Source organism: Canis lupus, chromosome 4, assembly GCF_011100685.1.
Source record: "Canis lupus familiaris isolate Mischka breed German Shepherd chromosome 4, alternate assembly UU_Cfam_GSD_1.0, whole genome shotgun sequence".
In the NCBI taxonomy this organism is placed as follows: Eukaryota; Metazoa; Chordata; class Mammalia; order Carnivora; family Canidae; genus Canis; species Canis lupus.
The window spans coordinates 58,699,136-58,724,565 of NC_049225.1; the positions used below are offsets into that span (position 1 = coordinate 58,699,136).

The 25,430-nt window shown below is 42.5% G+C and overlaps 1 protein-coding gene across 3 annotated transcripts in view; it reads right to left on the reverse strand.

The window, feature by feature from the left end:
* SLC36A1 (solute carrier family 36 member 1) overlaps positions 1–25,430 on the reverse strand; it is a 58,980-nt gene that overhangs the window by 4,895 nt on the left and 28,655 nt on the right. For all 3 annotated transcript variants that reach the window (XM_038534975.1, XM_038534977.1, XM_038534976.1), the window contains 8 exons: positions 23,736–23,826; positions 22,782–22,870; positions 22,229–22,324; positions 19,723–19,807; positions 19,095–19,313; positions 14,387–14,485; positions 11,828–11,994; positions 8,169–8,338 (listed from right to left, as the gene is read on the reverse strand). In XM_038534975.1, coding sequence (XP_038390903.1) covers positions 8,169–8,338; positions 11,828–11,994; positions 14,387–14,485; positions 19,095–19,313; positions 19,723–19,807; positions 22,229–22,324; positions 22,782–22,870; positions 23,736–23,826 — 1,016 coding nt within the window. The remainder of the gene's footprint in view (positions 1–8,168; positions 8,339–11,827; positions 11,995–14,386; positions 14,486–19,094; positions 19,314–19,722; positions 19,808–22,228; positions 22,325–22,781; positions 22,871–23,735; positions 23,827–25,430) is intronic.

A 25,430-nucleotide genomic window follows, 5' to 3' on the forward strand; every position in this document is an offset into this window, starting at 1 on the left:
ACTTAATGGACAAATACCAAAATGGGAGGGGGGGGAAGCTGTCCTTCTGAATGGTATCACTATAACCCCATTTCACAGAGCATTTCCCCACAGGGCAGGGAGAAGCAATTCAGTGTATAGGCTGACCTGAGAAGCCAGGCCCCACACAATGACTGCATGCCTACGCCAGGACAAGCTAGTGGCTCCCACACCTGAAACTTAGCTGCAGGTGTACATGAGGGAAGTGGAAATGATGGAGAAGAATGGTAGGCTGCATTAGGAAGCCTAGCTTCCACAGTATAGCCATGACTGCCTCGCTGTCCAACTAAGAGAAGGAGGCTTCACTAACTGCCCTTACTTTGGTGGCCACTGATTCCGCTGTTCCCATCTGACTCAGCCTTCCACTGGGGGTGAGGAGTGAAGGCCAATGTTTCACAAGTTTATGGAGGATTATGGGCTCTGGAATTAGGCTCTTGTGTTTAAATCCTGGCTCTCTCTGAGTGACACTGGGGGAAGTTATATAGCTGCTTTCTGTTCACCGGTTTTCTTGTTGGCAAGATGAGGATACAAATGGCTCCTGTGTCACAGAGATATCATGATGATGAAATGAGCTGACCCAGGCACTTAACAAAAGGCCTGACATACAACAGGCTCATAATATAGCTCATATAATCATTGCTAGTATATATACTGTTGCCCAAGAAAAGTGCACTAATAACTCAGTAGTAATCAAATGTATTTTGATGAATTGTCTTCCCCCCCCGCAGGCTCCAACTGGAGATCCTTAGCACATCCTGACCTTGCTGATTCCCACCAGTTACATCTTATATGGGGGCTTCAGTTCCTTTGCTCCAACCTCATTTCATAGAGCAATTTAGCCAAGTCGTTCTGAGGAAGGCACCACAGTGGTGAGATTGCCAGAACATCTCAGTCTAAGGCAGCCAGTTTTATCCTCAGGTCAATTCTCCTCCTCTGATGGACTGTCCGCATTGATCACTGCTTCTCTGAGCACAAGGGCTGGGTTGCATTTAGAAGCCAGGTTTTATGAGAAGCGCTTGCTTTTGAGCTGGAATAGCACTCCGTTGCAATAAGAGGAGAGGCACATGGGACCAAGACTCACCAGGGCAGAGAAGGGTCATGCCTCCTTGTCTCACATTTACCCTGAAAATGTATCAACTTAAATGAATTCAGTTCCTCATTCACACTGGCCACATTTCAAGGATTTAACAGTCACCGGTGCCTAAAGGCTACCGTCCTGCACAGCACAGATCCAGAACACTCCCATGAAGGCAGAACCTTTAGTGTCTGGTAGACAGCACTGTGAGGCAGCCAATCATGGGCTGAATCTGCCTTGGGTCTATGGGAATATAACTTGGCAACATTATTACTATTGTCCCCAAAGAGGTTAAATTATAGAAAGTGACAGAGTTGAGACTAGACTCCAGGACCTCAAGTCCCTGGTACAGTCACATCACAGAGCGGACAATTAAAAATGCAGAATGATACCTGTAGGAGGGAGAACAGAGGAGCTGGCTCATCAGCAGAAAGATCCTGTCTGTCAAGAACTGCAGAGTCAGATGCTGGGTTAACTTTTTTTTTTTAAGATTTTATTTTTTATTCATGAGAGACACACACAGAGAGAAGCAGAGACAGGCAGAGAGAGAAGCAGGCTCCATGCAGGGAGCCCAATGTGGGACTCGATCCCAGATCCCAGGATCACACCCCGAGCCAAAGGCAGACACTCAAGCACTGAGCCACCCAGGTGCCCCCCTGGGTTAACTTTTGTAGGAAAACGTTGCAATAGTTTAGCAGAGAATTGGTATACAATCAGCCCTGACCTCTCTCAGCTTTGTAAAGAAGTAAGACAAGGGTTTTGAAGCCTGATGACAAAAGGGAATACAAGGATATTGGGTCTCAGATCTGCCTCTGCCATGGTTTTACAGCCCTGCGGCAGGCAATCCCTTCCTCTTTCCCCATTCTAGTGTCCGGCCATAATGACAATTATCCACTAACACCTTCACTGTTCTGAGGCCTTCAGAGAGTCCACAAAAAATGTAGGCTTTTAATTTGCCCTCCAAGTTAAAAATAGTCTGTTTCAGCCCTTAGCTGTTTCTAAATACAGTTGGTGATGCCCCTCAGATCTTCGGGGTTGAATCTGGAGGAAAGTTGAAAATAAATTGTAGGCTGATGACACAATGGCATTCTCATCGTGGACAACCAAATGCTCAATAAGAGTTGATCTGCTGTGTGACCCAGAAAAGGACACCTGCCCTCTCTGAGGTCTGGGTCTACATCTGCCTAATGTCAACCTCAGTGATGGCTCCCTTAGTTCCAATACAAGTGAGTAGCTGGCAACAGCACTGGGGCAGCAATCAGAACTGAGCCCTGAGAGAAGCTGGTACAGGAACATGGTAAAGAGTGTAGGTTATGGACTCAGAACCTGAGCTCTAATACCAGCTCCATCACTAGCCAACCAGCTACTTAACCTGCCACTGAATAGCGACGGTCACATGAAACCATTCACATAAAGAACTTAGAGCACTGAGTGCACAATAAATGCTTCATAAATGTAAGCTAATACAATCACCAGTCCTAGCACAAATAAGCTCACCATGCAGAGCCTCAGCTCAGTCACCCATGAGGTCAGGCAACTATATTAACACTGCATGGTCACTGAAGTCTCACTCAGCTCTGAAACACTAAGGAACTATACAATGCAGGTTAAGTCACTTAGCAATGTGTTCTGGGAGATGTCCCTCAGCTCACTGTCAACTGGGAAGTACCATGTACAGCTTAATGGTGGCACAGCAAAGCAATGGGGTTCCTCTCCTAGAACACATGGTCGTGCCAAAAACACAGCCTCCAGCCTGCCTGGTTTTGTGCCATTACAGGGAGTATGAGTTTTTCTTCCAGTGCCAGCCCCTGGTCTCCATGGATGCTCCAGCCCACTCAAGAGAAGGGAGGCATTTCTCAGAGACAATGAGCCCGAGGAGAGAGACATCGGATGACCTGTCTGGCCCTCCCAGCATTGAGTCTGCCATCCCCCCCTCCCTCCCTCACATTAACCTGAAGGACATATGGTACTTAATGATACGACTTAAGTGAGATCAGATGTGCTCAACTCTCTGATAAGAATTAAGAGGAAACAGCAACAGAAGCTTGTGTGATTGCAATCTTTTCTCAGATTGGACAGAGATGTTCCACTTCATCATGACATTTTAAAAGCAATCTAAAAATTTGTTCTTATTTTTACTACAAAGAATATACAAGATAAGCTTGCTTAACAAAAATATCTTTAATAGAGATTTTTAAAAGTGGCAAAACATTTCTCTTAAAGTCAGGATCATGGGGCTGCAAAGGGAAGGCCCTCTTCCTGTTCTGGCAGGACCAGACACCACAACTGAACCTCAAATGAAGCTTGACACTGGAGAAAGATAATGAGGGGTGAGGGGAGAAGGCAAGAATTGTAAGCCTCCCACTAATATGCTGCCGGAAGAGGAAGACAAAAAGACCCAACCAAATTAGCCCAAATAGCCCAAGGGCTCAATAGCAGGGGTACCTGTTTTGCCCCTACACAAAATGTAGCAAACTAGTTTTAGCTAATTCCAAAGATGGGAATCAGATATTTAGGAAAAATGTGGGAGCAAACAAACCCTCTTCTAGCATGGTGTCTTTACTCTGAGTTAGAGCCCTCTAGAAAAAGAAACTCAAGAAGAAAGAGACCTCAGGAAGCAGCCAACCAGGAATATCCTGCCCTTACTCTCTCCCTGCTTCCCAACAAGAACAGCCCATAGAAAGAGGAGGACAGCACGCTCCTCACTGGCAAGTCCACTGCCTTCTGCAGCAGCCTGGCTGTGGCATGCACAGCAATGGGGGCTGAGGACAACCCTACTAGCCCACGTGATTAGTCAAGAGGGCTCCAATGGTATTACAAAACATCTTCCCTTTGGGTTAAGGGATACTAAAAATAGGATCTTTAAACTGCTGAAGCAACACAAGGCAACGTTCAGAGAAGGAACTGACTGGGATTCTAGAGCCTGTGGCTTTAAACCAGCAACAGAAAAGCTGATTGATGCGCCAGAAGAAAAAGCACTTAAGAGAACAAACACACACTTCCAGAAATATGTTGGACACCAATAGCCCTGTGTCCGGAAGCTCTTTTTGCTATTTCATCATGATTGATGCTGGTGAAGCCTACCTATGTTACTCTAAAACGCCTAGAAATCTACCTTTAAAATTAATAACAGTCTTGAACACAATATATGTAATGGGAGTATAAATTAAAAAGCACAAAACCAAGGAAAACCACCTACATGTCCAACACTAAAAGAGAGTTTAGTAGGTATGACATACCAATATACTGGAATATCATGTTATCATGAAAATATTTATGAAGGATATGCATATTCATGATATAAAATATAAAGCAAAAGACAAAGTTCTATGCATACTATGATGACAACTATTTTAAAAATGCACCCATGATGATTAACACCAAAGATAAAATGCAAAAAAAAAGTCACTTTGTTAAGTCCGTGGGATATTCAGAATTTCTTCAAGTAACCCCAGATCTAGACACTCTTAAAATGTTTTTACATTAACTTTTTTTTTGAGCAATATTTTGGTAGAAATTTAAAATCAGGCTCAAAGCAGATGTGCAGAATCACAGAATCACAGACTTGAGAGAAACCTTAACAATCAGATACCCAGCATGTCTCTGTAGCTGCAGGATAGAGAAGTGTGAAAGGCCAAAAGGTGCTGAGGAGCCACTCTGTTTGGACCTGGAAGCTTTATGTTCGATAGGGTCTGGCTGCTTGGAATGTTCTACAGCTGTGTATTCCAGTCCAAACAGACCTTTTTAATACGGTTTTATGGTTTTCCATCTTCAACAATACATTTTAGAAATGTTTACTTCAGCAAAGTAAGATGCTTCATGTGGCAAATGCCACAGAGAGTTAGTACAAACCACTGAAGGACAGGTGGAATGCCTCGTGAACCTCCAAAAAACTACTTTTTCTATACCTCTGTGCTCCCTCTGGAGCCAGCCTCTTCTAGCCTCTCCTCCTACACAGACTGTGCACACAGGTGACCTGCTAAGTCTGCAATGCAAACATATGGCCTGGAAATAAATACCATTCCATATGCAATCACAACAAAATGAGCACCATTCCCTAACACATGTATTCCCCCTACCTCTCTTCTCCAACAGTCTAAATTAAGCACCAAAAAGTAGACAGCAGTCTTTGGGGAATGGGGGAGAGTGGTGAGAAAGGTGAATTACAAATGGAAAGAAAAAATGAGTCTGGACCAAATTCCTCTGCTCCCCGTTGGGAGTGGAGAGTGAGGAAGGGGAGGAAAAGTTGGGGAAAAGGACAAGAATACACCATAAATAGCAATAAAACAAACTGCTGTTAAAATTTATGGGTATAATTGAAAACAATCAGTTCTAGCAAAGTTCTAAAATCATATGCCAATTAACCTTAGGTAAAAAAGATCTGAAAGTACAGAAAAAAATAAAAACAAAATGAACTCACATAAATACATTTAAGTTGGTGCTACAGTGAAATGCCTCTACTCAATCCCACAATCACTTCAAAGTCTCCGGGGAAGGTAAGAGAAGCCCGAGTGCTCAGAGATGAAGAGGCTGCATCATTTAACAGGCTGACCATGCAATGCTAAGTCACAATAGATCACAGAAGGGGAAAATAACTGAGTGTGTTTAAAGATCAAAAACAGCTTATATCCTTTGAGCATCATGCTCTATAAGAGAGATGAAACCCTCAGACAGAGTCAGGAGAAGCAAAACAAAAATCAAGAGACATCTAAGGATAGCATGAGGTCTGTGAATCAGAGACTGCTGGCTCCTGTGGGGCACAGTGGAAAGAAACTTGGCAGGAAGCAAGACATATGCTACCGGAGGCTAAGCCAGGCTTGAGAAGAAAATGGGGCCAGGAGAGAAATCAGGCCCAGCATCGCTGTCCCAGCTCTTCAGGCAGGAAGAAATTGGTATCTAAGCAGTTAGAGCATATGTTACCTAGACAGACCTACCTTTTCTAGAGGAACCACTGTGAAAAAAGCCAATTATCTGAACTATCCCCACCCTTTCTTTCAGTGCCCTTTGGATTCCAGAATGAGAGCAATGAAAGCTATCATAAACACTATACACATGAAAGCTGTTTCTTCCACACTTAGAGATGATCCATCCACAAAGAAACATATACATCTGAGTCAAAGCATCGAGAGTTGGAGGCAGAAGATAGGAGCAAAATCCAGAGTACCTCAGCACATATTAAGGCAAATTACTGGAAAAGTAAGATACATTATATTCTTTCCTTCTCAGTTGCTCTGGGGTAGCAGTGGCCTATAGATAGCTCCAGGCACTGGATTAGCAGCTAAGTGGGCTTCTTCTATAGGCTGGACTAGATAGGGCCAGAAGGTCTAAAGGCTACATGTAAGAAGTGAGATTCTTGGTTGCCATCAATTTGTTGGAGTCAGCAAATTCAAGCAGTCCACCCTCTGCCTGGGTCCTATCCAAGCCTATCCTATAATAAACAGATAGAATGCTGCCCAACATTAAATCCAAAGGTCCTGAGACGGCATTCGGTTCCTTAGCTCTAGGATGTCCCTTCTACACAAAGATCCATGACACTGAGCTTTAACCCACAACTTTGAAGAACAATGAGAAAGAGAACTGCAGGTAGCTTGAAGAAATCTCTTCTAGGACAGGTATTCTCTCAAGGAAGTTCATTCTGGGATGGGCACCAGTTTGTTCTTTGAAGAGATGTATTCTGGGGTAGGCACTATTCAGTTCCCTTAAGAGGGTCCTATCTAGTATAGCCACCAGTCTATCCCCTTGAAGAGGTCCATTCTGAGATAGGCACTAAGCAGTTCCCTGAGGAGGTCTATTCTGGGAAAAGCACTAGGCTATTTTTGGAAAAGGACCATTAGTCTGTTCCCTTGAGGAAGTCCATTCTGAGGTAAGTGATTTCACTTCTACTGAGAAGACTATTTTGAGATAGGTACTAGTCTGTCCCGTTGAAGAGGTTTACTCTGGGATAGGCACTAGGTTACTCCCTGAGGAGGTCCATCCTGGAATAGGCACTAGTTGATTCCCCATGTCTAACCTCTACTTCCCTTCTCTTCCTATCAGTCAACTCACAAGTCATTTCTGATTTTCCAGACTATGACCAAATGCTAGACAACTTTCACATCATTCATCTCTAAAAGACTCCATTCTGGTTCAATTTAAAAATTATATAGACCTATCTTTACTCCAAAGACAGAGGCTTGGACTGGATAATTTAAGAAGCTACCAGGGAAGTCTCAATATAATAAAACCAGGACATTTCTTTTCCCAAAACAGTACAATTAAAAAAATTAAATAAAAATTCAAACATAGCTAGAAAGTGAAGCTAGATTCAAGGAGTTCGATCTGGAAAGAAGTTGCAAATCTTCTAGAAATTTAAATTAGATATTATAGACCAATTTATTTAGGGGTTCTCTATCAACTCACAGAAGCTACCAAAGAAAAGATGAAAAGAAAAATTTATTTTTATTTTAAAATTTATACTTGTTTCAACCAACAGCAAATATTACTACATCTTGTCTCCTAACTCACACTCCTGGGGATGTGGTCAGGGAGGAGGAATAAAAGACAAAGTAAAAAATCAAACATCTAGATTAATCCATACAGATTTTCTAAGAAATGCATTTAGTAAAGGTCTAGTATAGTATCATGTAGGCTCAAAATGAAATCTAAGGAATAGATTGTCACACTGGAAAATTTCACACTGTGAAAACACAAATAAGCATGCACCCGCTATCAAAGTAACTCGCACTCATATGCATAGGAGTTAAATGGCTCTCTTTAGACTCTTACCTTATATTATCCCAAGGACATGGGATAGAAATTTTACATCTTTACTATGAATTATGCCCATCACCGTAACATTTTATGCCATCTCTACAAATAAACTACTTTTCTCATTTCCATGTTCCTGAGAGCACATATATAATCAATTCACTTCACCACCTGGCCAGGCTTCAACTCTGCATCTGAGACTGCAGGCCAAGTTTTCTGCTCACACATGACAACTGTTTCACTCCAACAGGCTCTCAAGAAAGCCCTGGGGACTGGGTGCCCTTTGGGAAAAGAAACAAACAAAGCAATCATCTTGTCTTCTACTCACACGTCAGGCAGACCAGCACGGTGCGCACGAACAGGTCTACCACCAGCTCCCAGTGCTCGGGCACACGGGACACGAAGAAGGGGATGATAATCTCAGCTGGGACATAGAACTGGAGGGCGTACGTGAAGAAGATGCCGATGGAGTACAGCAGCTTGACTGACTGGTACAGCCTGAAGAGAGAGACAAGACAGGGTCAAAAGCCTGCTCTGCTTCCACGTGCATGAGCAGTGAGAGGGCTAAGGGTCTCACTGTGATGTGGCCATATCTCTCCAAGTCACAAACACATGTGTCCCTTGGACCGAGCAGCTTCATGTCTAGGGATTTATCCTGCAGATATACTTGCAGGTGTGCACAAAAAATTTACATTCAAAATGTCACCGCAGCATATTTTAAGTATGAAAGACTGAAAATAGTTTAAATGTTAATCAGTGAGGAACTAGTTAAATAAATCAATGGTGTCCCACACAGCTGTTCAAAAGTATGAGGGAGAACTACAGGTGCTGATAGGGAACTAGCTCTGGGATACACTATTAAGTGAGAAGCCCATGAAGTGGAATAGTGCCTACAGTGTGCTACAAATTGTCCCAAAAAAGAAAAAAGGAAAAAACACTCCCCTTCACACACACGTACAAGATGGCATTCTTACATCTAAACATTTCCAAAAGGGAAATACAAGAAATGTGATTGCCTCTGAAATGGGAAACTGTAACGTTGGAGACTTGGGAGAGGGAAATGGAAACAAACATATTCTATATACACCTTGAACATCTGGAATCTTTGCCCAGGACATATATTCTTTTGAAAATTAAAACAACTAAGATGTAACAGGCCTTCTTATATTCTTCCCCTCCAATTCAGTGTTCCTTAGAATCAGATAGTGACCACACAGGCAAGAAGCAGGAGCAAAACCCCTCTTTCCACCCCACTGTGGCCATCTCTCTACCAGTGTTTCATATGTGGCTTCTCAGGGAGACCATTAAGTCACCATCCACTAACTCTATCTTATCTCATGCCTGGGACTGTGCAGAGTATAAAACAAGTCTCATCCCTAAGTACTCACGGAACTGACACAATCATTAAAGGGAAGGCTACCCTGTCTCTTACCGATGTTCTAATTCAAACAAGACCCTCATGCATTACGGCAAGATACATGGACCTCTCCCATCTTGTTGGAAATCTATTTAAAAGTGGTAATTATATTGTATATGATGTGCACTGAATTTCTTTGTGGTTGAACTTAATACCTAGAAGATGCTCTTATGCTATAAACAGGAGAACACCCTGGGAGAGACTGAGTTTGACAAAAGGTCTTACTTGCTCCAAGAACAGATAATAAAACCGCTTTGGAAAAATCAGCTGGTGGCTCTATAATTAAACTCAGTAAAACACCAAAGCCTTCTGGAGTGCTGGGCAGTCTGGAAGCAGTATAGTCACCTGCAGGGATGGCTAAATAAATTGCACCCAAATGGAGATGGAAAGATTAGAGTAGCTGGGATTGGAGTGTCAGAGGAAAGAAGACAGGTGCTTATCTATGGCTTTGGATTACATGGGCTGCTTCTGTTCCTGCTGATATATTTATCTTTAGTTATGCCAAGGTACCACCTGGCTCTTGAAAGGATAAGAACATTCAGAAATTTAAAAGCAGGCATCAGGGAGAAAGAGAAAGACTTTCTGAAAACAATAGCCCATTGCAAGGCTACCACTTGGCTGGCCACCCCACAGACCTTGTGCCCAGACCCCCCCAGACCTTGTGCTGGTTAGGGGGTCTTGTGCTAAACACTTGACGGCACTGCTGAATCAGTGCTTTTCTCCATTTTCTCCACCTGTCCTTGCACAATGCCTCACTGATTGGAGCTCTGAAAACATGCACAGACAGGTCAACTAGGCCAGCCCAAAAGGTCCTACTGATCCCCAGGGCACTCAACAAGCTTCTCAGTGTCTGCTCAGCTGCCCTCCACAATGAAATTCTAATCTTCAAAACAGAACAGTTGCTTTCAGACACACCCTGTGACAGCTACCTTTTATTTTTTTTTAAAGGTCTTATTTATTTATTTATTTATTTATTTATTTATTTATTTATTTATTTAGAAAGAGAATGTGTGGGTGTTTGTGTGTGTGTGTGAGAGAGAGAGACACACACAGAGACAGAGAGAGAGGACACAGAGAGAGAGAGAGACAGAGACAGAGACAGAGAGAGAGGACACACACAAGTGGAGGGGAGGGGCAGAGGAAGAGGGAGAAGCAGAGGAAGAGGGAGAAGCAGAGTTCCCGTTGAGCAGGGAGCCTGATGCAGGGCTTAATCCCAGGATCCTGAGATCATGACATGAGACAAAGGCAAATATTTAACCAACTGAGCTACCCAGGCGCCCCTGACAGGTACCTTTTTAGTTAGCATTTCAGTGTATCTCAGTGTTGCCCTGCAATACAGTAACCACGATCTAAGCAAGGTGAGATACAGAAGGGCTCTCCACAAGCCTTCAGCCAGGGGCTTGCACATCAGGCCAATGACTGCTACGGGAGAGGCACAGAAGAAGCTGGGAACTTCGCTGATTCGCCCTCCTCTCTCCCTGTCTTTTTGGAATGTTTAAGGGGAACCGATGGGATACTTGGCCCTTCAAGGCTCAGATTTCCAGGGTAGAATGGCATTTCAGCCACCTGATCAATCAATCCATTTGGTATACACCTCCACAGGACTTCCTCCTCCAAACAAAGAAGAAAGCTCAGGGCAGGGTCCTCCTTCTGATCACACCAGGATAGTATTACAAAGTGCTTTCTCATGCATAGCATTTGGTTTTCCTGACAATCCTGGCAGGAAGAAATGACTACTCCTGGTTCCCAGAAGTGGGAGCTGAGGCAGTGAGCAACTGTGACATGCCCAAGGCCAGGGCTGGAGATGGCAGACCGCCTCTATCCTCTATGTATCAGGTGCTCCCTGAGAACACCTCATTCCTAAGATGCTCACAGTTCCTGCATTTAGTCCTCCTTTTCATTCAAAAGTCATCCCCTGGGTGATGAACATGTGCCAGACATGGTGCCGGGTGCTGGGGTGCAATGGAGCCCTGCCCTCCCAGAGCACACCATATAGAGAGATCACACTTTGGGTAAATGGACAATTACAGCACTATGAAATAAGAATTAGGCTAGGGTCCGAATGGGGTCCCACAAGAGCAGAGGGAAGGGGCATCTAACCTAGAAGGGAAGTTGTGGGTGAGACAGCAGAGAAAGTTTCTCAAAAAGAGTGACTCCTAGACTAAGTTTTCCTAGCCGAGTAGGAATGAGGTACAGGAAGGGCTAGAGCCGAAGTGGGACTAACAGGCACCTTAGAGGTTTTGCCTTTATCAGAGGAGCAAAGGGAAGCCCCTCAGGACTCTCAACAAGGGAATGGACGACTGACTTGAGTCTGAGATGGCTCGTACAAGTCATGGGAGAACAGGTCTGGAGAAGTAAGACTGAGGTAGGTGTATGAGTCAAAAGGCTCAGTAGGTGGCCAAGGAAGGATGGTGCTGGCCTAGGGCAGGGGTCAGGCTTGCAGCAGTAGGCTAAAGTGAAGTGAGCTGATTTAAGGGATAAGAAGGAGGAAAATCCACATTCTCACCCATTAATGTAAAAAAAACCCCCAAACATCCAGCGCTCCCTGGCTTCCATCCTCCCCCACATACCAGCAATTGGGCAGGTTGAGGGTTATGCTCCCTTGGATATTAGCTCCAAATTGCAGGTACCCCAGACACCCCAGACTGATGTAGAGGGCAGTGATGATGGTCATTCCCATGTATAGGATGAGCGGAAATTTCTGGGGATCCTTCATTTTGTTTTCAAGGGGCAGAACCTAGGAGAATAGCAAGAGAAAAGAGAAAACACAGGAAAAAGCATCATTAATGGCCAAAATAAATTGTAATATTTTCAGAAAAAGTAACTGCTTTATCCCCAGGATTTCCCCAAAAGCACATCTATCTTTTACTAGACAAATAAACAAAGGCAGGTTATTTCCTTAGAGCTGAAGAAGACACAAGAGCCTGCCGTGGAAGCAGAGAAATCCTGAAAGGAGAAGGCAGGCCAGAGCTCTGCCTCCTGCTCCAGGATCCCCATGGGCTGGGGGTGCTCTCTGCTCCAGGCACAGCCACATGGCAGCTGCATCAAAGGGGAACAGACCTTGTCTGAGATCACAGCTCTGCTAACCGGCTCAAAGAATACAAAATGTAGGTCAGGGAAAACTGCCACTCTAGTTTCCAGAAACTGTTTCATTACCTCCAAAAGAGCAGGTGCCAGCAATGACATGTTAAATCTCTGAGTTAGAGAAATAGAAGTGCTAGGGGCGTCACGAGGTAGACCATAGGGAGATTCAAGTTGGCAAAAGTACAATAAAACCCACTTTCCAGATTCCTATTCCAAACCACTGATCTTGCCACCCTCTCCCTCACAGGAGGGGACATTCCAAAGCAAAGCAAAGGCCCTTTTGAAGACTGGTTCATTTAAGGAACAGGGAAAATGGAAGGTATTGTTGATAAGCTGCACAATCTGTTATCAACTACATTTGGCACGGCTGACAAGGAAAAGCAATGCAGAGCAATGTCTAGCCATCCCATAATGAGCAAACCATCTCTGATCTTGTCATGACACTCCTTTTCCTTGAATACCTGCAGCCATGAGGCAGAGTGGGTCTGTGCCAGACATACCCTGGCAGATGCCACGGGCCTGCTACAGGTCCAGAGCTGTGAGGGATGCCATGGCTCCCTATTTCCTGCCAGGGCCTAAGCACCGCACCCCCTCCCCCACCAGCTCAGGGGGCTCAAGCTTGTTGATCCGCATCCAACTAGAAACAGCTTCTATGCTTTCCTTCCATTACCTTTTATGGAGAGTCTAGAGAGCCAGGGGGCAAGCAGCCCATCTCCTCCATGTCTGCCAGGCCTGGGCCAGTGGCACAAACACAGAGGAAGTACAATGACAATGAGCAGGGGCCCTTCGCCTGGATGCACTCAACAGCCCTCAAGTCCACACTAAGTGTTAGAACAGCAGTGTTCCCTCCCTTGTAAAAATAGAAAGCACAGAGAAATCTTGAAGTAACAGATAATGATTAGAGAATGAGTCCACAGCCAAACCTGGGCTATTGAAATGAAGCAAAGAGCATCTCCTGCATTGCACTGTTGAGGAAAAGTGATAAATTCAGTACAATGTTACTCAAGAACCCAGGGTCTCCAGGCAGCTTCCCACATTTAACTCAATCTTTTCTTTCCAGCCCCACATACTTGCAGCCTTTCTCGCTGCTGCAATATGAGCCATTTCATGCTGCGGCCCCAACAGCAGGGAAACATTTTTGTTTGTGAGTCAAGGAGAGACACTCTTCCCGCGCACTGAGCAGCCCCAAGAAAGAGCAAAGGGAAAGGTGCAGAACCTCAGGTCAACAGCTTACACACTGATCCCTTAGAGAGCCTCCCCTGTGAGGTTAGAGCCCTAACCCATTCCTCAATACCACTGGGCCAATTTCTAAGTATTTTCACAAAAAAAATCTGTCCAGCTTCTAGGTATTCTCAGAAGTGTATAAAGTGATAGACAAAGCAAAAGGGGATAAAAAGATAATCCATGAAAGGAAGTGTCTTCCCTTTCCCTACGCTCTTGGCCAGCAGTACTAATAATTTTTTTCAAAGAATAACTCCAGACTTTTATTATGAAAAATATAAGTAAAAATCAAATTAGGTACAACTGAGTGGCAGATTCCTCTCCTTAAAGGGAAGAATTGGGTGAAATCACAGTAATGATGGGGGAAGCTAAGCCAGGAGTGAAGGTGAAGGTTATCTACACATACAAAAATACAACACTCCAGTGTTCCAAGGCAGAGAGATGATTTGTGTGTTTATTGATTTAATAATAAGTCAATACTATTATTACTAAAAATAAAAAATTATTTAATGCACACTATGTGTCAGGGACTAGGTGAAGCAATTCACACATATTTAATCCTAGCAACTACTAATCATTAAGTTTACCTCTCAGAAGCAAACAATGAATGTGTAACAGAGGGGGTTGAATGTAAACATTCCCAAATCACATTCAATTTATTTTCACAAGCTAGAGCTGGGAAACTCCCGTGAGATCCCTGAAATGCTGTCCATTAGCTGGCCAATAAGTTTCAGAAGATATTTTCTAATAGCATTTCCTCAGCCTTCCATAAAGCAGACCTCAAGGACACCAAGGACAACAGATGATCACAGTGAAACTCTTACCATCCCAATGCCTTCAAATGCAAAAATGGCTGTGCCAAAGAACAGAGGATAGGTCTTCCAGGATGCCACCAAGGGAAGGTGGCTGGGGTCTGGGATATTCTGAAAGAGAAAACAAAGTAAATGTTATACAGAGATTCGAGATTTAAACTCCAACATTGGAGAGGTCGTATCTTTTCCTAAATCCAAGATCTTCTGAAGGAAGAGAGTCTGATACCTGACAGATGATTTGAGGACATTTAGCTTTTCTATTTTTTTCCCCTTCAGGCTGAGAAAACCCTACCTGCTTCAGGGAAAGACTATATAGCCCTTTTTGTACTACAAAAAACTCAAATACTGCATTTTGCATAAAAAAGTCACATTCTTTCATTAGGTAAGCTCATCCCCAGAAATTTAACCTAAGTAGGAAAAAAAATCAAGATATAAAAAGAGGGATCCCTGGGTGGCGCAGCGGTTTGGCGCCTGCCTTTGGCCCAGGGCGTGATCCTGGAGTCCCGGGATCGAATCCCACATCGGGCTCCCGGTGCATGGAGCCTGCTTCTCCCTCTGCTGTGTCTCTGCCTCTCTCTCTCTCTGTATCTGTCATAAATAAAAAAAAAAAAAAAAAAAAAGATATAAAAAGAAATAGAACAAAGTTATTTAATAGTAACTAAAAACAACCTAAATATTCCCAAACAAGTGAAACAGGTTTAGCTTACTGCACATCAGCCATACCACAGAATATTATGCACTATTTTAAAAGTAAAAATTGAGATAGCTAAGCAGCACATGAAAAATTACTTATGAAATAATAGTGAAAACATCAACTTTTTAAATTTACATATTCACTATAACACAACTACATAAATACTCCACACAGATAAAGCTGGAAGAAAAGTTGGAAGATTTTTAAGAGAGTTCTTTTTTTTCTTTCTTTCTTTCTTTCTTTCTTCTTTCTTTCTTTCTTTTCTTGTGAAATGAGTTTGGACACTTGAAACGTTTTATTTATAAACACATTAACAGAAGTCCTGGAACATTTAGGAACAGAACAGCAAAAAAAAGCATTTAAAAATAGAGGCAAACAAAAATCATGGCAATTGTTAACTGCGGATACAATGTAAAGATGTACAAACAAGCAAGGAGGTGCAGACACAGAATCCTCCATGGCTCACCACTGAACAATAGCCCCCATAATGGATAGCATGGAAGGGACAGGACTCAGTGTGGGACTGAAGCTTCTGTCCATTCAGAAGTGGTTTTTTCAACCACGCTCATGCATTGCTTACATTAAAATAAGAATTGATTTTAAAACTGCCTTTACAATGTTTTAAAACTAATTTAACTGTAGAGGCATTTAGATAAATATGGGGCATGCTCTAACAGTATAACAGAATCATATCAGTGAACGAAAAGAGATCTAATATTAACCTCTGTAACAGGCTTCTCTTTGAAAGTTTTCAAAGCAATTGCTTTGTTATACCATAGTCTCCCTAAAATAGAAATAATTTTTAAAATACTTTTTTCCCCTGAACCCCTGCTAATAAAGATCTCTTTATAAGAAGTATTTCAGTATTTGGAATGAAGACAGACTAATAAATATTTTTGCTCTGCAATGAGACAAAGAGTGAAATTGGCCTGTAATTATTCTTGAGTCACAGTGCAACCTAAGTTCTGGAAACAGGAGCGATCTGTTGGTTAGTGGATGACTATTGCTCAGGTTCATACATCAGATCTGGCTGAGTTATCAGAGAGAGAATTTCAGAATACATGTCTGGGAATACTAAGGTGAATGAGAAAAACAAAAGGAATCTGTAATTCTACATACTTAATGATTCCTACTAACTTAGAGCCCAACCCATTAAATGAAAAAAGTTTAATGTGCAAAGAAACATACATATTAAAATCAGCTTATTATCTTTTTTTAAAAGATTTTATTTATTTATTCACGAGAGACATAGAGAGAAGCAGAGACATAGGCAGAGGGAGAAGCAGGCTCCATGCAGGGAGCCTGATGCGGGACTTTATTCCGGGACTCCAGGATCATGCTCTGGGCCAAAGGCAGGCACTAAACTGCTAAGCCACCCAGGGATCCCATCAGCTCATTATCAACAATATTGTCTCCTCAATTCTATGATACTATTAATTTTAGTGATAACAACTTTTTGAGAAAATGCTGTTAAATGTACATAAAAATTGCAAGATATACTCCAATTTTGGAAACACTGTAACTGTGAAAAAATTGCATCTCAGAATTAAGGAAATGCAGTGATAAATACAATTATTGGGAGCCCCCTCTGGGTGAAGCACTCTGCTCAGAACTATGCCATCTGTCAGTCCAGGTGATGAAGATATGGGGAAACCTGAACAGGTGGAAGACCTGAGTCAGCTTCCCGGGATGGCACATGCATGACGAGCAAGAGCACCAGTTACACACATGCTCAGGACTGGGAAAAAAAATTCAGAAACACCGGACAGTGGGAGAAGATGCCAAAATGAGATAGTAGTTAAAATAGCATCAGCAACAAAAGTGACCCGAAGGGAGCATCTTCACCTATGTATCACTTCAAAATGAAGCTGCTCAACGCACAGCCAAACCACTGTTCTCCCAAGCTGCCCCCAGAGCAGAGAGCACTGTGTGATCACACAGGCAGCTCCTGACTGAGTCCAGAGGCAGGCTCATACTCACTCTCAAGAAATCAGCAGGGTGCCTCATCTGCAAGTGCAGGTTGCATGATCCACAGACAATGCCCTGAATGAGCACTGCCTTCACCTGGGTCTGAGACACTGTTGGAACCCACATTCCCATCCCAGGCTTCAGTTCATGGCAGCCACTATTGTCCAATGATCCACAGTGCTTTAAAACTAAATGTAGCATGTGTACACATCTGTGTGAGGTGACCTAGCTCATTTTAATGTCCACTGCAGTGTGTCCTAAGCACTGATTGAGATCTCTAATTACAAAGTTAAATCATGCATTTATTTGCCCTCCTTAGTTTAACTTAATTTGCCAGAGGTAGAGAAGGAAACTCTCTAGAAATGGTCAATCATGCGTTCAAAGGCCCGCCTTCCATTCCCATAAAAAAGAACAGGACAGGGATAGCAATTTATTCTGTTTGTAAATACTAGTTCTGTAGAAGAAGAGTCAATATCTGCCACTCATTTGACTTCTTAAGACAGGGAAAAATCAGTAAATGCTCACTGAGTACAGTGTTAATCTAAATTCATTATGTCATATCCTCAGTTCAGGAAATGTTATTTTACAACGCACTGTTTTCCTAGAAACCATATCAGTGATTGACCGGGTCACTGTTCAGCAGACTGTGTGAAAATGAGTCAATGTTCATCTGTCAGGCTGACCAAAATTAAAAAGATTGATACATCTAGTGTTGGCTACATATGCACTATGGGAGTCTATATGAAATTGGTAAATGGCTTCAGGAAAAAGCAACATGGTAATATAAAAATTCAAAAGTGCAAACTCTTTAGCAACTACATGTCTAATAAATAAATACCTTGGAGGAGTATTTATACATGTCTACAGAAAGGAAGGCCTGAGAATATTCACTGTCATAATACTAAAATAACACTAAAAACTATAAGCAACGTGATGGTCCACTAACTGGGGACTGGTCCAATGAACTATGGCACATCTATTCTCTGAAATGCTATGTAGCAATGAAAAAGGAGGTAAAACCGTGTGTATAAATAGGGAAAGCTCCCTGAGGCTCTGTTGAGGGAAAAAAAGCAAGGTAGATGAATACTACATTTAATAATTTTAAAAATTATGTTAAACACAAGACAAAACATACTTTTGTTTTATGTATTTCTCTACATACTAATATAGTGTGTAGATATATTCATAGGACCTAGACAAAATCAATCACATAGAGTGAATCCCTGAGAAAAAAAGACTCAAGGTAGACATGTGGTTTTCAACACTTGTGTTGCCTGCATTTTAATGAGTATGTACTGATGAGTTCTTGGGGGAATTAAATTTAAATACCTTTTTTTTTAAAGTTATGCTTCTATTCACTGGCTTTCACTTTTCCTTTTCTCAAGTCTTGGCAAAATGCACTGTCTTATCCATAAAGAGCTACAGTGTTTGAGGGCACACTTTTCTCAGCCTGGTCTTCTACCCAACGACAAATAGATGTCCTCTCTTGTACTATTCTACACGCCTGGCCACATGGGCTATGCAAGGGGAGGTACAATAACTGAGTTTATAATTTTGACAAATAAATATATAACTGGACTGGTAAATAATTATTTTATCTAAATATTAAGTTAGAGAACTTGATTTTTATTTTTATCTTAATATTTTTCTATTTTCCCATTATACAATGATTCATGTATTAACATGAAATCTAAACCAGTTTAGATGTTTTAGATTTAGTGATCTCAATGGGGGTGATTTTGCACACACACGCATACCAACCCCATTCCCAGCATATTCTTCAATGTCTGGGGACATTTTCGGTTGTCATAACTTGGGGAATGGCTGCTACTGGCACTTGGTGTGTAAAGATCAGGGATGCTGCTAAACGTCCCATGATGCACAGGACAGCCCCCCATGACAAAAAGTGACCTGACCCAAAATGTCACTAGTGCCAAAGCTGAGAACCCCTAATCTAAATATACCACACGTAAATAACATATCCCTATTTATGTTCCACTTACTTGTTTGCTGCTTTGATTATATAATAGGCAGAGGGAGAGCCTTGGCTCTTCTTACCTGGACAATGAACTGGTAGAGCATAACCAGGCTAACTAGCATGGTGATGTTGGCCAGCAGAGAGAAGATGGACAGGGCTCGGAGGTTCCGGACAAAAACAAGCAGCACCAGGAAGGGCAGGAAGGAGAGCATGTAGAGTCTCGAGTCCATGGTGGGCGTCAGAATCACCGTCTCATTGTTATGGCAGTTGTTGGTGGTCCCATTGGCCGCTTCTATCACCTAAAAGGAAGAGAAGAAATGCAACAGGAAAGGCCTCTCAAATAACAAAGGCCAGTGGACCTCCCACCAAAAGGGTTTCCTAACTGAAGACTCAGTATGTGAACAAGGCCATATAGAAGCTGTAGTAGGAACCACTTTCCAAGATCTTCATAATTATCAGCAACCCAACTGTCTCAGCTGGGTTTGATCATATCTTACCTTAAGACAGGAGAATGGACAAGATATCTTGAAGTTTCGTAATGCCCTAGGTCTTTAGATGAAATTAAATAAAACACACTTTTCTATGTAAAATGTTAAAATCTTAATTCTTTTGTTGACCAAAACAGGCTTAGAAGGAATCCTAAACTCAAAGTCCACTCATTTCTTGCCATTCTCTCTCTCTCTCTCTCTCTCTTAACTGGGGCCCTACCTGTTTAAAGTTGTCAGCCAAAAAGACAAAATAGACACAGCAGAATCCCAGCTGAGTGACAATCAGGAAGAAGTCCACAATGTGCCTGCAGATGGGGAAGGGAAGAGAGAGTACAATGATCAGAAGGATAAAAAGCAAGATTCCCAGACAGATAGGTGTTTGAACGGTACTTCTTTTTCCCAGGTCATCACAGACCCTTCCTAGCAGGTGACAAGAATTAATGTGCCTTGATGAAAGGAGAAACTGTACTAGGTGCCACCAGTCTGGAGCTTTGGAGGAAGGTGAAGAAGGTCATATCTGTGTGGTGACTGAGGTTCCCTTCCTATGTCAAGAATGCTGCATGGGGTCAGGCAATCCTGAGATCAGAATGGCCAGAACGAAGCACACACACCAGGACCACAGACCAGCCCCTTGGCCTCCCTCTCCCCATGGCCTGCCTATGCCATCTCATACTGTATGTTCTAAAGCTACAGGGAGCCCTCAGCATAAAGCCAAGGAAGTGGACTTCTTCATAGTCTCTGGATATGAGAATCAACCTGGATCTGAGAATCAACCTACTCTCACATAAATACACAGGAATAGATGTACCAGAATAGACTGCTGGTGGAAGCAGTTACAACAACCACTGGTGACAACCTAAAAGGTCATCAAAAGGAAAATGAAATGACAGACCATTCTTAAATGGAGTAGTATACAGCAGGGAAGAATATGTTAAACCTACATGTACTGATAGAGATATGTCTAGGATCTCTAATACAAAAAAACAAATTTCCAAACAGTATGCACAGTATGGTCAATTTATATTAAAAAAGGTTAAGAACATGTGTACATTTGTATACACACAGAATATTCCAGAAGTATACCCATGCAACTATGACCAGTATGTACTTTTAATTTTCACTTTATAAATGCCTATCTTGCTAAAAAAAAAATTCTTTTTTACCATAAACACACAATAACCTCATTAAAGATAGAAAGTAAGGGAATAAGGGAGGAGGGATAGAGAGAGAGAAGAGGGATTGGGGAGAAAGAGAAAGAGAAAAACAGGGAAAGACAGGAGAGGAGAAAAGATGGAAAGGAGGGAAGAAGGGAAGAAAGGATCAATCAACAACCAACCAGCCAACCAATCAACCTGCTAATCAATGTTGGCCACTTGGCACTATGGCTTCTCCCAGTCACAGAAAATGATCCTGCTGAAAAAAATCACAAAATAAACCTGCATCACAGGAGGAAGCTGACTTTGTGTGGAATTATAAAAAACTCCGATGACTACGAGAAGGGGTTTTCCTGGAGAACAGAGTTTTAATGTAGTTCAATTTAAAAAGAATAGAGAGGAGCCTGGGTGGCTCAGTTGGTTAGTATCCAACTCTTGATTTCAGCTTGGGCCATGATCTCAGGGTCATGAGATAGATAGAGCCCCCTGGTCGGACTCTGTGATCAATGGGGAGCCTGCCTGGGATCCTTTCTCTCTCTCTCTTTCTCCCTCTGCCCCACCCCCACCCCATGTGCACCAGCTCACTCTCTTTCTCTCAAATAAATAAATCTTTAAAAAAAAAAAAAAAAGAATAGAAAAGGATTCGGTCTCTGATATCAATTCTTTATCTTTAAACATATCATGTCCTCAAACAGGAAACAAAAATTAGAGTATTTCCCTGTAGGCATTTGAAAAGTTACCATAAGGACAAATTTCCAAACACCCTCACCTCTTTCTTTCCCCATTAAACCATTTGTTCTAGCTCAGCTCACCCCTTCCTTGAGGCCTTCCTTCTCCTACCCAGTGCCCCGCCCTTAAAGCACCTATCATGTGGACTTCTCATCTGGCACAGGCAACAGTCCTTAAATCTCCTCCCTGTCTGAGCTCCTAAGATGCACTTCGATGCTCTCTACTGGGATAGACTATTCCTGATCTCTTGTCCTCTTGATCTCGAGCTTCCCACACACCCTTTTCCTTACAGAGACTATAAGTCCCTAGAGGGTCAGGACCACATAATTTACCCCAGGGGGATCCCCCTTCCCAATACCTAGAATTGTTCTGTACCACGTATAAGAAAGTGCTTAAATATCTTTACTAAACAAATGAGTGAAATAAAAAATAATCACTGGTCATGGACTGCCAAAGCAATGAGGAAACCAAGGACCAGAAAGAAAGGGGTCACACAGCCAAAATGACTGCTGGCAGAGCTGAGGTAGAAGCCAAATCCACAGACTCAGTGCTCTTTCCACTGCTCACACTACATGTCACATTTCCCCACTCTGTCTGAAGGCCTCCACTCTGGGAGTTCACAGCAGCAACAACAGAAGAAACTGGTTACAAAAAAAAGAAAAGAAAAGAAAAGAAAAGAAAGAAAAGAAAAGAAAAGAAAAGAAAAGAAAAGAAAAGAAAAGAAAAGAAAAGAAAAGAAAAGAAAAGAAAAGAAAAGAAAAGAAAAGAAAAGAAAGAAAGAAAGAAAGAAAGAAAGAAAGAAAGAAAGAAAGAAAGAAAGAAAGAAAGAAAGAAACTGGTTACCTTCCCCAGTGTGCGTGGTTCCGGAGCCAGGAGCTGGGGCTGGATTCCAGTCCATACATCACTGTGTCCCCATAGTCCACAAAGGGCTTGTTCAGTCTAAGACGGGAGAGAAAGAGGAAGGGAAGAGTGTATGAATTCAACAAAAAGTGACAGAACAAACATAGTTCACCGATACCTGGGCCAATTCTCTACTTGTCACCCTGGTGAAACCACTGAGTCCTGTATCTAATGCTTTCAAGGATCAGAAATGTTAAGTCGACAGGCCAGTTACTTTCTTATAAGCAACAACCATTTAGTAGAATCATTTCAGTGGGGGTAAATACTACAAAGCACACAAAAGTAGAATGTGGTCTTTGGCCACTGCACATAAGGAAATATGACAGATGGCAACAAACTAAAAAAGAACAAAACTAACCAGGGAAAAGGAGTACTGCAATAATTAGCAGTCATCTTCAGTTAGCACAAAGAATTTAGAGTGGTCTGCTTAAGTCTTCTCTTTCACTGCTGGTAAAAGAACCCAAAAGGACAATTTGGCAGCTCAGAGGGCTCTCACCTGCGGCAGAAGTGGTGCGCACATCTCACCAGGATACTCATACAGTGCACAGCTACGATGCCTATCACCAGCAGGCTGAGGGGACCCATCTGGAGACAGGTGTTGCAGATAAGAGAGAGAGAGAAGTAGATTGAATTAGGAGTGAGCCCAACAGAGATTGGATTTGCAAATGATCAAAACTCTACTAAGGCACCTTCCAGTGACAGAACTTCTGGCACAGCATTACAGAGAAAAATGTGATCCCAGTAGAGATTAGTTCGGTGAGAAAGCACCATCTGAACCTTAGCATGCCTTCAAAAGAGTTAACCTCATGAAGAAGAATGACACAAGGCTATTCCAAGACAGTTATAAATCAGCAGAACAGAAGGCTCCTGTGGTCTGGGAAGAAGAGAGAGGTCAAGAGGTAGAGGGAAGGGGAAAGTTCTCATCAGGGTAATACCAGTTCAGGATAAATAGCCCTCAGGTAAGAGCAATCCATATCTATGAGCTATCTCCAACTCAAAGAGAAACCAAATGGCTTTAGATTATAGTCTATAGGGGATGAATCATAAAAAGAGAAAGTAAAATTCTCAGAGTTGGCCTCCTATGGGTGAGGCATGGAAGGACTATGTAGAAAACGAACAGGCTTCTGTTATGAATTCATTAGTTAATATTGATAGAAAATCCCTGAAACATTTTAAATATATCCTCCTCACCACAGAGTAAGCTCCACGAAGAATCTTTCTCTTTTTTATTCACTGTTAATATTCAGAGCCTAGAATAACATCCAGCACACAGAAGGCCCTCAATAAATATGTTTAAGTGCATGAACACTTGAATTTTACTCTTTCTCGGCTGAATTAAAAAGCTTTCCATTTTTAAATGTTGTAAATGAAGTAAATTAAAACACACACACACACACACCATCTCCTAAAATTTGTCATGATACTTCTCTTCACCAATGCAGACCCTTACCAAGATGCCTGCATTTTTGACTGCCAGAGGCAGCCCCAGGAGTCCTGTGCCAAGGTTGCCTTTTAACAGGTGAATCAAAGTCTGGAACCATCTGAAGTGGGAAGAAAGTAGACAAGAGCATGTTAACAATAATGGCAGCTAACATTTATTAATCATGTAGCACTGTGCTAGGTGCTTTCATATGTTACCTCACTCAACTTCCACAATAGCCCCCAGGAGATATGTATTAACTTTATTTCATGGAGGAGGAAGATACTTGCTCAAGGTCACACACCTAAGAAAGAGTTCAGCCAGGATTCAAATCCAGGCAGACTGACCCTTGAGTCCTCTCCTGGCCTCTGTGCTATAAGCTCCACTCCCTGTGGCACTCTGTCCTCTCCTAGTAGCTCTGGCCTGGGTTTCACCAGAGCTGTCCACTGTAAAGACCCAGATCCAAAATTGCAACAGAGGATGACAAGCAGGAAGGACAGACACTGATAGGAGAGAAAGATGAGCGAAATAAAAAAGCCCAGAACTCTAACAGAAAATTTTATGCAAAGTAAAAGAGTAAAAGGAATATGGTCTCACAATTGGTCAGTCACTGGGATACTTTGGGCTAGAAAAAAGGTCAAATGCCAGAGTCCTAGGATTAGAGAAGCCCTCTTCAAATGTCTGTCACCTAGTTTAATCTGTTGCCTTGAGGATAGATTTTCCCCTCACCTGTTATACAGACTACCCACTTCAAGCTGTAATTATAAAGCCTCTTGGGCATCCTCATTCATTTTTTCACTCAGCAAATACTATGTTATGTGTAAAACACTGTGTTAATACAGTGGTAGAAATAAGTATGAATCAGATATGGACTTTGGTTTCTAGAAATTAATGACTCACTGAAAATAAAGCAGATACATTAATGCCACCCAGGTAGAAAGATGCCTTATTAAGTGCCTGGGAAGAGTGCTCAGGCAGGGGAAGGCAAAGTGGGGGTTTGCAGAGGGGAGACCTGAGCCAAACCCACCAGGACAGGCAGAGCTTGCAGGTGTGCCCAGGGGGAAGAAAGTCCTGTGTACACAAGCCCAGAGAGAGAGACCTGGGGCGCCAACAGAGAGGAGTATGTCAGTTTGGTGGCCATGTGGGTGGGGATGAAGGTGAGCATCCTGTAGACAATGAGAACTCCTCAAAGGACAGACCACAGAGAAGTGCCCTCATCTGCTGCATTTTCTATCCTCTTACCTCCAGGATACAAAACAGGTCAAATATAGCATCATTCTGCCTCCAGCCACAGACTCACTCAAGATTTGGCCCCTGGCACTGTCTGGAAATTCTCCTGCACAAATACCCTAAATCCCTCCTAAATGATGCTTCCATGTATTTCTCCGAATCTGCAATTCAGTAGAAACTGAAAGCAAATACTACGTGTTAACTTGTAAGGACCACAATAACTGGGACCTATCTATACTCTCTGTAATGAAATTTTACCTCTGGTGACCTTTCTCCTTCTACCTCCAGGAAGAAAACCTCTTGACCCTTCTGCTGTCCTGAAGCTTTTCTTTTCTTTCCTTTTTTTTTTTTTTTTTTAAGATTTATTTATTCATGAGAGACAGAGAGAGAGAAGCAGATACATAGTTCAGAGGGAAAGCAGGCTCCTCACAGGGAGCCCAACATGGGACTTGATCCCCACACTCCAGGATCATGCCCTGAGCTGCCGAAGGCAGA